We start from the raw sequence: 13659 nt of genomic DNA on the forward strand, positions 1-13659 counted from the left end.
ATTGCTTTATTTCACTGTGTAACAAATGAGGGTGTCCTCTCCCCATGCGTGTCTCAGCTTTACCAGTGCATCATTTTTCATCTAGACTGGCTGTGAATCAGTTGTACCTCTCTCCAACTCTAGAGGGAGTAACTTCTTCTTGGTTAGGGAACCAGCCAAATAAAGTTGCTAACAATGATTTATACACATTTCAGTCATGAGTTATTGCATGGCTATATCTTGAATTTAAACTATATCTTGAATTGAAACTTGAATTTCCCTCGGGATCAATAAAGTATCTATCTATCTATCTATCTGTTAGTATTTAGGGTTAAGTAAGTTTGTTGACAAATTTGCTTACAAGCCCCTCAACCGTTTTGACATGACACTAGTTTCAAGAAACAAGTAACTAGATGCACATGTTTTATGTGCATGCATCTATAAAACTCAACATGATTTAAAACAACACTCGTTTATTTTGATCAGCTAGAGTAAATGGTGTCACAGTTACTTATTGATTTAAATTAATGTTGTATGCACATGTTTTAGAACCACCTTCATTATTAAAAATCAAAATGTTTTGAGTTTAAACCATATAAGAAGGACTTCATGTTTGTAATTGTTTAAGGCTATATCCCATCAGTATCTTACGAGGGGGGGAAAAAACCTGAAGTTCATCCTCCGGCCACGAGGAGACGCAACAGTCAGCAATATGGAGTAATGTTGCATTCAATGTACCGTGGACAAACTTCACCTTAGCTTTAGTGATACAGTTGAGATTTGCAAAACATACATTTGTTATAAACACCAATTCAGGGCAATATTCACAAAAAAAATCAAATTACATTACAAACACAACAAATGTGTTTAATAAAGTTTTATGATGTTGGTTACGTTAAACATTTAATTTTACGCATCTTTGAAGCGTTACTTGAACGCCGCATCCGTCAAACAATCATGGCGCCGACCAAGAAACGCAACGTGAGTTCAGCGACAAAAACAGAACAAAGTATTAAAACAGCCAAACTGGACCTCAACGGCAAAGTTGATGAGATACTTGAAAGCAGAAAACATGCCAACGACGTTTTTGACATCCTTGAAGTCCTTCAGGTGATCACTCCACAAAGATGCTCACATTACATACTGGTTGGCTATTTTCACTGTAAAGCACAGGTTATTTATTTAACCCCTTTAACACACTGTATATATTGTTTTTTTTTCTTCCATCTGTCTGTTTTAGTCTGAAAAAGAGAAGTCAGTCGTCAGTGCAGTCAATGCATGCAGCAGACTGTTCTGCTCCTTGTTGGAGAGGAAAGAGATGTTTAAGGGGAAGCTGCCTGGAGAGGACGAGGTGTTGAGTGGTGAGAAGAGACTGACAACAAACTCTTAGTTTCATCTCAACAGTCCCATGTGTCTTCTTTTGTATGTTGACAATGTGTTCAAGTACAGTGAATTAAATCGCCCCATAACTGCAAATGATTTTACGTCCGTCTCTGTTTATTGTCTGGTTAGGAGGGCACAGTGCCGAAGAGAAATACCACATATTCATGCGACACCGTTACAACAGCTCTGTGGAGATGCTGCTTGAACACCTCAGCCATGAACTTCATGGAGTCAGGGTGAGTCCACTGAAAACATGGGTGACGAATTATTCTCATTCTGTTTATAAGGAACTGTGCTTCCCAAAAACACGCACATGTATTTGAGCAGCTACTACAGTCCTGTTATGTCTTTTATTTCTGAAGCCACTAATAAGTATCCTACAGCTAACCATAATGTTAAGACATAAAGTACTTTAAAAATGGCGTATGTGGTGAGAAGTGCAGGTATTAGGCTTTAATAACTTCTGACTAAAGTTATAACAGTGTGTGCTTTACATGGGTTTTTGCTTATTTTTGCTTGGTAAGGTTACCTTGTATTACTCACAATAAGTCAATCATTTTATTTTGAAAATGTCCTTGTGTTCTTGAGCTCTGTTGATGTCAGCATCATTTTTTTTTATTACATGTTATTAAAACAACTGCAACTGTGATGCTGCTCTCATGGACTTGAGAAAAAGGTCAAGTTATGTTTTTTTCAACCAATAACAGGAGAGCGCCCTGTGCTGCTTGATGAAGTTTGCCGCTGCAGAAGGACAACATCCCCTCGAGGACCTGGACTGGACTGAACACTACAGCTTCCCAAGGCACCTCATCCAGGTCATACTTTGTGTCTTAAAAAGCTGGAGCATCTGTCTTAGGAACAGTATTCTTTGATCAGTTTTTATTTTTTCACATGTTTTAAGCCCAGTCAAGAAATACAGCAGTTAAAATAACCTGAGCGTTTAATCTGTAGTGGCTCATCCGCCTTATGATCTTTTTGTCCTTTCTATTTCCCCATCAGGCTGTGGTGGACAGACTGCTTTCCAAAACTACAGACAACTCCCTGCTGATCTCCAGATTCCAGGAGTTCCTTGAGATGGAGGACATACGCTACTACGTCATGAGCTCCATCCGTGAGAGTGTGGGCCGAGTCATGGACAAAAACAAAGGGGTAAGGAAACCAAAAGTATCTGCGCTCTCATTGAAGTGGATGTATTATTTAAGAAGTCAGTCAATTTTTAACTCGACTCGTGTGCTGAATGCTGATGGCTGGCCCTGCTCCCTCTCAGGCTGTGATGCCCGTATATCAAAACAACGTGTTCACGATCATGTCCAACATCAGCGTGCCAAGTCAGGAGTCGGAGCTCACAAACTTCATGGTCAAACAGGAAGGTGAGAGAAGTTTTTTGTTTTTTTTAACCACCACCCCACAGAGTCATTTTCACTCGTTACCCGTGACAACAAACTGTCACTGTCAGTACACAAGTCAGGACTGTCATTTTTTTCTTTTCTCTTCCAGCAAAGCATCAGGACTGGAAAGCTGCTAAACTGCTTGTACGTAACAACTTGTAAACCCACGTTCACGATCTCTCTTTAACTGTGATTGAGTATGACACTTCATGTTCTGTCTCATTAAAGGAACACAAGCGTGCCTTTGAGAGGATGTGGCTGGGCTTTCTGAAGTATAAGGTAAAATAAAATGCACCTAAATTATTAAGTAATGTGTTCACAGATCCGTCGGCACCGTCAAGATTATGCTTTTGTCATTTTCTTGCAGTTGCCAAGCAGTATGTATAAAAAGGTACTGGTGATCCTCCATGACTCCATTCTTCCCCACATGAGTAAACCCACGCTGATGATTGACTTCTTGACTGCTGCCTATGAAGTTGGTAAGTTGCGCCTGTGAGTTCGGTGCTAAAGGACTCCTTAAAAAGAAAACGTTGCATTTCTATCTGAGGCCTGACAGGGGGAAGCTGCTAAGCCTGTTTTCTTTTTCTTTTGTTTTTTTTTGTTAAACAGGCGGAGCGATCAGTCTGCTCGCTCTAAATGGCTTGTTTGTCCTCATCCATCAGCACAACTTGTGAGTATTTGGATTGAACTAATAATCCCATGAATAACACAATATTGGAAAAAACACAGCTGTACACTGGAATAACCCATATTTAACTCTGTTTGTGTGTGTTTGCAGAGACTACCCTGATTTCTATAAGAAGTTGTATAATCTACTCGAGCCTTCTGTTTTCCATGTGAAGTACAGAGCACGCTTTTTCCACCTGGCTAACATCTTCCTCAGCTCCAGGTAAGCTATTTTTCTACCACTGAAAATGTTACCTGTTGTAGTTGGTCCTATTGGTAACTAACAATCGTTATTGGTTTAAACTGTTCACCCTAATTTCCGGAGGATGTAACACTTTCCATGTGTTCGTATCCGTTGGTAACAATAATCTTGAGTTCATGTTCTCGGCCCTCAGTCACTTGCCGGTGTACCTCGTCGCTGCCTTTGCCAAACGCCTGGCTCGCCTGGCTCTCACGGCGCCGCCCACAGCCCTCCTCATCGTCTTGCCCTTTTTATACAACCTGATCCGTCGCCACCCGTCCTGCAGAGTCCTCATCCACAGGCCGAGCGCAGGAGATGGTGAGGCTTTGCTTTGTCGACACGTCCGTTCATAGCCTGTTGTTCAAGTGTCAGCAGTTGATGTGATCCCAGTAGGATTCATCCCGATATTAAGACTCCCATCACATTTTGAAATTCTTGAGGATTTTACTACGCTGTACACGATCTCCTTGAAACTGTCCAGTGTGACGACTGTTACGTTTGATAACGACAGAGCCTCTGGAGGACCCGTATCTTATGGATGAAGAGGATCCTGCTCAGTGCCGGGCCTTAGAGAGCAGCCTGTGGGAGATTAAGGTTTGTACAAATGACTGATCCACGACTCTGTCTCAGCTCATTGAGCACAAAACAAGAGAATACCCGGAAGAACGCTAAATACTAGAAATCCAACTAAATAAAAGTATTCTATATTATTCAAATCCAGCTCTCCTTCTCTTTATTCTTCTTCTCCGGCAGACACTGCAAAAGCATTACCATCCAGACGTGGCCAAAGCTGCGATGTTGATCAACACGCCGCTCTCAGAACAGGAGGACGACATCGACGCAGTGTTGGAGATAACAACATATGAGGTAATGTGGTGTTTCCTATTCAGACTGTCCGCTACAGGCGTGGTATTCACGCCCCTGTGAAGTCATAACTGTACTGTGAGAGTAAAGAGGCATAATCGGGGGGGGGGGGGGGACAGGAGTGAGACAGGAATCAGACAGGAGTCGGCGGAGATTGCATCAGTAGACACACGAAGAACAGTGTGTGTGTGTGTGTGTGTGTGTGTGTGTGTGTGTGTGTGTGTGTGTGTGTGTGTGTGTGTGTGTGTGTGTGTGTGTGTGTGTGTGTGTGTGTGTGTGTGTGTGTGTGTGTGTGTGTGTGTGTGTGTGTGTGTGTGTGTGTGTGTGTGTGTGTGTGGTTCCTGCTGTTTCAGAGTTGTTGCAGAATCTTAACTTCTTCGTCAGTTTCTGTTGCGTCTATAGCTTAGCTCACCGTCATAAAAGTACATCTAACAGAGCATACAAACTGAACAGATGATTAATAACAAAAAATCACTGCACTTCACAAGCGCAAGGTCATTGACCGTATGTCTTTGTTCTTTGTCCATGTTCTTCTCATCACCAGATGATGGAGAGAGACCTGAAGCAGACACAGATCAAGAGCATCCCACTGGAGTTTGAAACTGCCACACAGTTGCTAAGAGGAGGGGGAGATGTGTTGGGACAGCACTTCTGCCTGGATTGAAGCAAGTGAAGAAAAAAGGAGCTGCAGTGTTCTAATCATTTCTGGGACCAGGAGCGACATGAATAGCAGACATCAATTTGTATTTTTCTTACAGTGTTATAAGTCTTTGATGTGTCACTTGGAGCTCATGGAGAATAAATATGTTTGTGTCTTTTGGGCACATTCGAAGTGATATCAACTCATGTGTTTTCTTGAAACAATATATAGACATATTATTCCATTTTAATTGAAGTTGTATGGTCATTGAAATCCATTATAAACATCACACCCACCAAACCTTGCAGCTCTATGGTGGTTTGTATTTACAGATCGTTTCATCATTTTTCTTATAGTCTTGAGCACACAACCGCTTTTTATCAGCTTGAAAGCTCATACCAGTATACACTACTAAAAAAAAAACTAAACTTCATATTATTCCGTTAAGGAAACTAGAATGCAGTTTGAATGACCTGTAAACCCTGACAGGTGTTTGATGCAGGCAGGTTAACAGTGGGCGAGGTCATCCTTGTAAAGCTGTGAGGTCAACAAACTGTAGAGAAAGAAGATGCCTACACCTACCACTACTTCCAATCAATACAGTATGTGATAGTCTATTTCCCAACACTAATGTCTTTGTTTTTGTCATACAACACGTAAAGACGTAGGGTTATGTTATAAACACTTTGTAAAGCAGCAGCTGCATCCTTACAGAACTTTGTAGGTGGTTGTACGAATATGCAGAAAATAGAAGTTAAAAAGGAGGTAAACAGCTGCACCTTATTCTGAAAACAGGTAAGACGTTGACTTGGAATACTTTTTTTTTTTTTCCACCTTCTGTTTATTTATTTTATCCTCTTGATGTGAGCCATATGGTCACACAGCAGGCAGCCTCGGGTATAAGAACGCCGTGAGAGAAAATTCTGAATCATAACTGAGTTCAGTCAGAAAAAGAGCAAGTCGAAGTCATAGCAGGGAGAAGTAGTCCAAACACAAGCAGACAGGCACAGACAGACAGAGACAAACACGTTGAACGCCAGGGTTCGTATAGCGGTGCAGTGATTCATGCCCATGTAGGCGAGGGAAACTTTCAAATATGTGGAACCCTTAATTTATCCATTTAAAAAAAAACAACAAAAAAAACGTTTGTCAATTTGAGGCTACTGTTTCGGAGAATAACATGACATAGGTGCCAGAATTTGCAAAACGGGAAGAGACGAGCACGTGAAAATCACCATGAAGAGGACGAGAGAAACCAAAGAGCGTCGCTTGGATGGGTAATCTTTTACGTTATTCCTTGCACGTTGTTTAATGATTGAAAGTGCTTAGCTTATATAATATTTTCAAAGTGCAACATAATTAAATGTATCTATTTGTGTCTTTCGTATGTGCGAACTGCAGTTTCCAATCTTCTAACGATTTGTAAAACTTTTAAAGAATTGGTTTGTTACAGGCGCAATTATTTAATTTTGAAATAATGCAGCAACCCAATAACTAATCCTCAATTATTCCTGTGACGTGTCAAATGCCAGCGCATTAATATGAAATAAATCAAAGTATGGGGTTGATAATTAGTAGATATCGAATGAGAACCCTCCTTCTGGCATGGATAATGACGCAGTCACAGCTCTCTCCCGTCTCCGATAAATCTGTAACAGAGATGCTCAGCCCTGCAGGTTCATAGAGGTCTTGGCAGTAAGAGACATTTCTGCATAAGGACTCCTGTGCGTTGTTTGTTGTTGTGTCTGTCCTCCTCCTCTTCCTCCAAGTCCCCTGCAAGGAAATAGGAGCTGTCCAAGGTGAGTCAGCAGCACGGAGAAGCTGTTTGAGCATTTGGCTTGTGGCTCTAAGGGACAGGAGAGAAGGGATCTGTTAATCCGAGAAGAAGTATGAACACATTTCACTTCTTCTCCATTAGTTATCAGTACTTTGTTGGCCTCTTTTTCAGTATCATTAATGACAAGTTAAAGTATGAGCTTGTTCTGCCTGAACCTGTTGTTCATTGCAAAAGAAACGCAATCCTCTGAAAGTCAGAAGTCAGATTACTCAAATGATGTGTGTGTGTGTGTGTGTGTGTGTGTGTGTGTGTGTGTGTGTGTATAAATATGGAGCAGCAGAGTTAGATAAGTCAAATCTCCCCCAAGCAGCATTAACCTTCCCTGTGTGACTGTACAGCAGTTTCGATGAATTGGGGGTATGGTAGAATGTAAGTGAGTGAGTGTGACAGTTTTTGTGCGTTTGTAAAAAGGTACCACAGAGGACAACATCGGGAATCTAAAGTGACGGATGACAGCTGATGTTTTTTTTTGTTTGTTTGTTTTGCTTTAACCAGGCTTCCCTTGTGTCATATGTGTTGCTGTGATACAGTAATCCTCTCTTATGTAACTGAGTGGAGTCCTCTCTCTCCCCTTCAACAACCTCGTGCACATGGGCACGCATACATATTTGTCAATCACAACAATCTGAACTATCAAATGCATGCAGGAGAAACTGGAAACATCAGCTGCCAGGGACTGATAGGGTAACACGCAATTTGTGTTTTTGTTTTTTTTTGATGAAAGAAGATGAACAAGCTGTACAGTAAATGTCATATGATCTTTAACAGATTTGATAGTGATATTCATGCATTATGTTGTACTTTATTACTTTCATTTCATTATCTGCAAACATTGTTTTTTGTTACTCAGGAATTCTTTTCGGTGTCAGCCAAGCAAAAATAGTGCAGAGTTAGTCAGAATAAAAACTATTTAGATCAAACACCTGGTGATTGATAATGGTAGATGTGCAGCATGTTAAGTAATAGACACTAGAGTATAGCATTAGTTGTGTTAACTGCTACATTGAGGTGATTTGTCCAGTATTCAGTTTCAAAATCCTGCCTTCCATCCATTGTCTTTATTGCTTTTCCCGATCGGGGTCGTATGGGGGCTTGAGCTGGTCCCAGCCATCATAAGTGAGAGGCGATGTATACTCTGGACTTTTCTCCAGTCGATCACAGGGCGGACATCTCGAGACAGACAACCAGTCACACACACATTCACACCTATGAGCAATTTAGATTCAATCTTTGGACCGTGGGAGGAAGCCATCCTGAGGAGGATTAGAACCAGGAACCTCCTCTCTGTGAGGCAACAGCGCCTGCCACTGCACCCATTATGCAACCTGTTTCAAAATGCACCAAATTAAAAAAAAAGTCATATGAATTCAGTTTCACTTTATACTGTTAGTTACATGCAAAAGTTCTCAACTGCAATCTCACAAATAACAATGCAAAACAATTTTCCGCTCTTCTGCGGATAATCTAACACGCTGAACATGAGAATTCTAAGTGTAGTTTCCGCTTGTTTTTTTCTGTGCCTACATCTTATTAAAGTACGTATATGTACGTATGCACTTTCTTTGTTTTGTTTTCATGTGAGATTCAGTCAGTGTTATGAGGTCTTGCAGCGTGTTGTAACCTGCGCCTGTGTGTGCTTTTTGCAGGCGATAATGCGGGATCACACATCCAGTGGTCATGTGGAGGAGCTGCTGAGGCGGTCTCAGATGGAGTTACAGTGGATCCAGAGACAGCTGGCTATGATCGCCGCCAGAAACCTTCACCATCATCACCTGCACACCAAGGCCAAGGTACTGCGGTACAACGGCAATAAACATATAGCATATCTGGGCAACGAGAGTTTGAATTGTCACTGAGTTGATGGACTGCCCTCACAGACTGAGACTGAACATCTGCTTCGTCTATTCTGACAGATCATAATCACTCATCGGTATATATGATGTTACAGTAGGTAGCTGGTTTGAGCGGTTTAACAAAAGAGTTACTTTGCACTCAATTACTCGTTTAATACAACAACAAAACCCCTCTGAAGTTGACTGATCTGTGCCTTATCTTATTTTGCTGTTTAAACTTTACAAATTCAGCCCTCAATTTACTGTAATGACCTCAAACTCCTACTTCATTTGCTGCCATTGAAAACAATAATTTAAAATAATTTCCTACTAAGCAGAAAAGAAATAGGCCTAACTTGATTGTCTATTAGCTGGGAGTGTATGTTTGTAGTATGGGATGATAGGAAAGGAGTAAGTACAATGGGTTGCAGTGGTTATCGCTGTCACCCACAAAGCAGGAAGGTTCCCCCTTGAGCTCCTGGCATGTTTTCCCTGTGTATGCATGGGATCCCTCCCACCACATTTGTTGACCACGTTCCTTAAGGTTGTCAGTCAATTTAAGTTGTGTGTAGATGTGAATATATTTTGGGACTGGTTGTTTGTCTGTGAATGTCAGCCCTGTGATTGACTGGCGACCTGTCCAAGGGGTTTCCTGCTTCTCGCCCAATGACAGCTGGGATTGGCTCTAACTCCACTTGCCACTTTAAAAAAGCGGTATAGATCATGGATGAATAAATCTCTCCATCCTTGAGGTTTCTGCGCCACAAATGTTCTCGGAGATCACAATCAGACCACCTACCTGCAGCCTAGCTTACTGTGCTTACCTATCGGGAGCTAAAAGAGCCAGAGATGGTGCTACAATCTAGAATAGCTATGCAGTCTCTGAGACTAACCTCTCCTTTACTTGCGTTTGATTGGGCCTCCCAGGGTGTTTCTGCCAATTACCACAAGACACCTTAAGCGGGTTGAGTTTTTGTCCTGATTCCTCCCTTCTGACCAAAGTCGGCCAAGGCCTGATTATCTGATAGATCCAAAGATTCTCTTGCCAGATTTGTTGTGTGGTGTGAGGTGTGTTAAGAGACAATCAGGGCTGCCCTGATTTAAATCCTGTTGTTTGGGGAGAACAACACGGCGAGCCGAGCACGCAATCGGAGGATTGTCACGCGGAACGGAAAAATAGCCAATCAAGAAATAGGAAGCACAAAAAAAAAGCCATGGCGATGACAGGAAAACTCAGAGAATACATTTTAGATGAACGTCAGAAATGTTGTATTTGTGGCAGCAACTCGACTACCACAAACCACCAAATCATCAATTCTTCCTGCTAGGTGTCCACCATGTTTGTTTACTCATAAATTGTGTCTGACCGCATCAAGATTATGAGCTTTGAGAGTCGGTGTGGTTGTTGGTTAAAGAATCTGTTAGTGTGTGGTGTGCTGTGTTGGTCATCTCATCATACACCACACCACTAAGAACAAAGCTGTTACATCTATCATTATTTGTCCTCATGTGTGGGCTCTATCGCAAGGGTATTATCATTTATGAAAAGCTTAAAACTAGAAGTGTTTGCATGGAAAATGTCCAGGATATAGTCTTGCGGCTTCTCTGAAGTGTTTTATTTGATTACACTTCAGAGTCTGGGGAAGTTTTCCTTTTTGGAACTTACACTTTTCTCGAGAGCAAATCATTGCAACAGATTTACATGTTTTTTTTATTTTATTTTTTTATTTTGGATACTTTAATAATCCCTTGGGTGTCTTGATTATTTGTAAATATGCTTTGGCAGTTCTCTCCTACCACATCTTATATAGTGGTGTCATCACAGAGGTTCCATTATTCTTAATTTTTTAGTTTTTTTTGCCCATGCAAGTTTTAAATACTTTAAAAAAAAACAAACAAGACTAATCGCACACTGCGTGGCTCCAATATTCCAGAAATGTAATTCACCAGGGTGACATTTCGGGCACACTTATGTCTCTCGTGAGATATATTTCTGGAATATTGGAGCCCCACAAGTAATGCAGGGCTCCAATTTGCTCGATTCAACACCTGCCCTATTTGGTTTGGGTTCGCGTGTTTTCTCGATTCTTGTACAAGTTTTAAATCCCACATCAGCCCTCACTGGAGGGAAAAAATATAAAGATTAAGAGAGTGAGAGAGGCAGATCCCTCCATGTGCATTTTCACTTGATGCCATAAACTAATCATGTTTCAAACAATGGGATTTTCTTGTGTGTGGCTTTTTAACATTGGTCGAGTGAGCCGAGCGTTACTTAAGCTCATTTCAGCTCTGGTAGTAACATTTCAAATGTAGACGGTTGTGTTTTTGACAGCAAATCCTTTCATGTCAGCTGGCCCTGAGCTTCAAATGTAGAACCGCCTGCACTTATGTTTTTGGTAGCTTTATAGCAACATAGCTTCAATTAGGGCTGTGCGATATGACCTCAAGTCAACATCACGATTAATTAAATGTTTGACCTCGATAACGATTATTTTGTTTTTGCCCTCATAGTCTCTACTCTAAATATGCTCAACTATTAAATCTAGAATATTCTTTTCTAATGAAGGACTGCATATCTGATGAACTTATATTGTTGTTATTTATTGAATATTTTGAACTGAAATCAAAGCATTGCTTGAAATGAAAACAACACTGTTTTAATTTTAAAGTAGAAATTGACTTCTCTAAAAAAAAGTAGAAAATAATAAATACCTTGCATTTTTGCAAACTGTTGAACTCTTGAATTGTTTACATTGGACTTCTTTTTGTTCGGTGTCATCTTCCCAAAAGACATATCGAAATATCTCCTAATGACGCACATTGCATCCATGTCATCACCTGAAAATAGTTTAATCGACAAGGGTGATTAGATTTTATGAATGTCATTTTCGATTAATTGCCCAGTCCTAACATCACCTTTAATAGATTGTTTTTGTAATGGAAGGAAACGTTGTTATACTGTCTGAATCCTTCACTCTTATTTTTTAATGGCCATGAAAACCTGACAAAAAGTGAATTTCCATGGGTCTGTGTGAACACTGAGCCGTGAGATGGAAATACAATAACTTCATGCATCTGTTTTATCTTGTATATTCTTTATGCCATGTCTTTATTGGGGTTTTTTTAAATATAAAAGTGCAAAACTATTTAAAATGTATTGACAAAAATCAAATACTTTATTAGTTCAATTGTTTTAAAAGTTTTTCCACTAAAACTCCCTCTGTGAAGATTCTTTGAGCCTTTGCTTTCACTTTACTCTTGATGATTTTCAAATATTTTTTTACAAATATGACCAGAAGAGGACAGCACACTTCTGCAAACACGTCAGTGTTAGTAATCGACATGGCCGAGAAAAGGACCTCGCTAATATGGTCTAGCAGCTTATTAAAGTAATGAAATGACACATTGCCTTCAGGTATTTGCATATTTAAAGGGAACATTGCACATTTCTGCCTAATCCCGTTTGCATTTGTTCCCCATCCCTGATCTCATCGGGCTTCATGTCATGACTGAAAGCAAACTCACTGCAGGAGCGATGGGTCTCCAGGATAGACGGGAATAGACGGCGAGCGAGTGTTGCTAGGCAACAGAGTGGAACAGAGCGTATGCTCCGTTTTTCCTCTTCCACTCACGCACACTCGGTGTCTCTTTGTTTCTGTCCTCGCCTCTGTCCTGTGCACCCGGTCCCCGAGTCAAAACACAGAACGCCTTATGACAGACTTCTTTGAGTGCCTGCTGCTGATGTAACGTCACCAAGACCGCAGCAGCGACTTCATTTCAGTCCCCTAATGAGGGATTTAGACGGGAGCAAAGGGATGTTTGTGTTTCAGACCAGTCTGGCAACATGAGAGTGTGGATTTGAAGCTATTGGAGTTACAAGTAGTAATACAAGTAAACGCTATATTTGAGGTATAAATGTAGGACGTGTGTATGACTGCTTCTATCAGCAAAACAGAAAATCATGATTTGATTTAGGAGACGAGAGCAGGATGCATGAGTATGCTTTCTTTAGAAATGCACACATGTGAAACTTCTATTCTTTGATGTAGTGATGAAAACATCATCCCTGCTCAACAGATTTACACAGTCTGTTCAGATGAGAGATGGCACGCATGTCTGTTTTTGGCATGGTGTGACGTTTTTGGTGACTTGAAGAGGGCGTGTACAAATCTGCGTATGAGTGAGACGGGGAGGAGGAGGGCTTTTAAAACGCACAACTGAAAAAAAAAGGAGCAGATAGGAAGCATAAACAGATTTAAGGACTGTACCAAGGGAGGATGCCAAGCCATTGTAGCTGTTTGGGGTGGGTTTTTTCCCCTTTCACTGATAGAGTGAGACATCCAGCCTGTTTCAAGGGGTGCACAGACTAGGAAGCTGTTAAAGCTGCAGATTGGAAGCACATTTAAAACACCAGCAGTGCACATGCACACACACACGCACACACACACACACACACACACACACACACACGGATGTGTCACCTCAGCCTTCACTGCCGGCTTGTGATGAGACAGGAAAAGAGAGAGTCATTTTGGGACAGAGTGGGTTACTGCTTCAAAGGTAGGGACTTTACCATTATTTGTATTAGTGAGCGATGTCTCCCCCCACCCCCTCCCCTCCCCCTTTAAACTTTAATCATACTGTTTATTCCCTTTATCTAAAAGCATGAAAGCAATACACAATGTGCTGCTGTAGCAGTATGTTACCTTTATGAGGAGCCCTGATTCATTGATAACTCTCGTCAGTAGTTCACTTAAAATACAGTCAGTTTAAATCCCACTCTCAAGTGCATAGCAAAACTTCATATGGCTTGATAGAATTGGCGTTTT

General features: G+C 41.0%; 1 protein-coding gene across 1 annotated transcript; it reads left to right on the forward strand.

Moving 5' to 3' along the window:
• The first annotated feature begins 894 nt into the window (after positions 1-894).
• On the forward strand, positions 895-5411 carry noc4l (nucleolar complex associated 4 homolog). Its single transcript, XM_079364556.1, has 15 exons — positions 895-1089; positions 1220-1340; positions 1492-1598; positions 2070-2177; positions 2362-2511; positions 2630-2732; positions 2860-2894; positions 2979-3029; positions 3118-3229; positions 3360-3420; positions 3529-3639; positions 3812-3975; positions 4169-4251; positions 4411-4524; positions 5066-5411. Exons 1-15 carry the CDS (start codon positions 937-939, stop codon positions 5183-5185), a joined length of 1593 nt encoding a protein of 530 aa, XP_079220682.1. The 5' UTR covers positions 895-936; the 3' UTR covers positions 5186-5411.
• The last annotated feature ends 8248 nt before the right edge of the window (positions 5412-13659 follow it).

The sequence above is a fragment of the Symphodus melops genome (genome assembly GCF_947650265.1).
Source record: "Symphodus melops genome assembly, chromosome: 16".
NCBI lineage: Eukaryota > Metazoa > Chordata > Actinopteri > Labriformes > Labridae > Symphodus > Symphodus melops.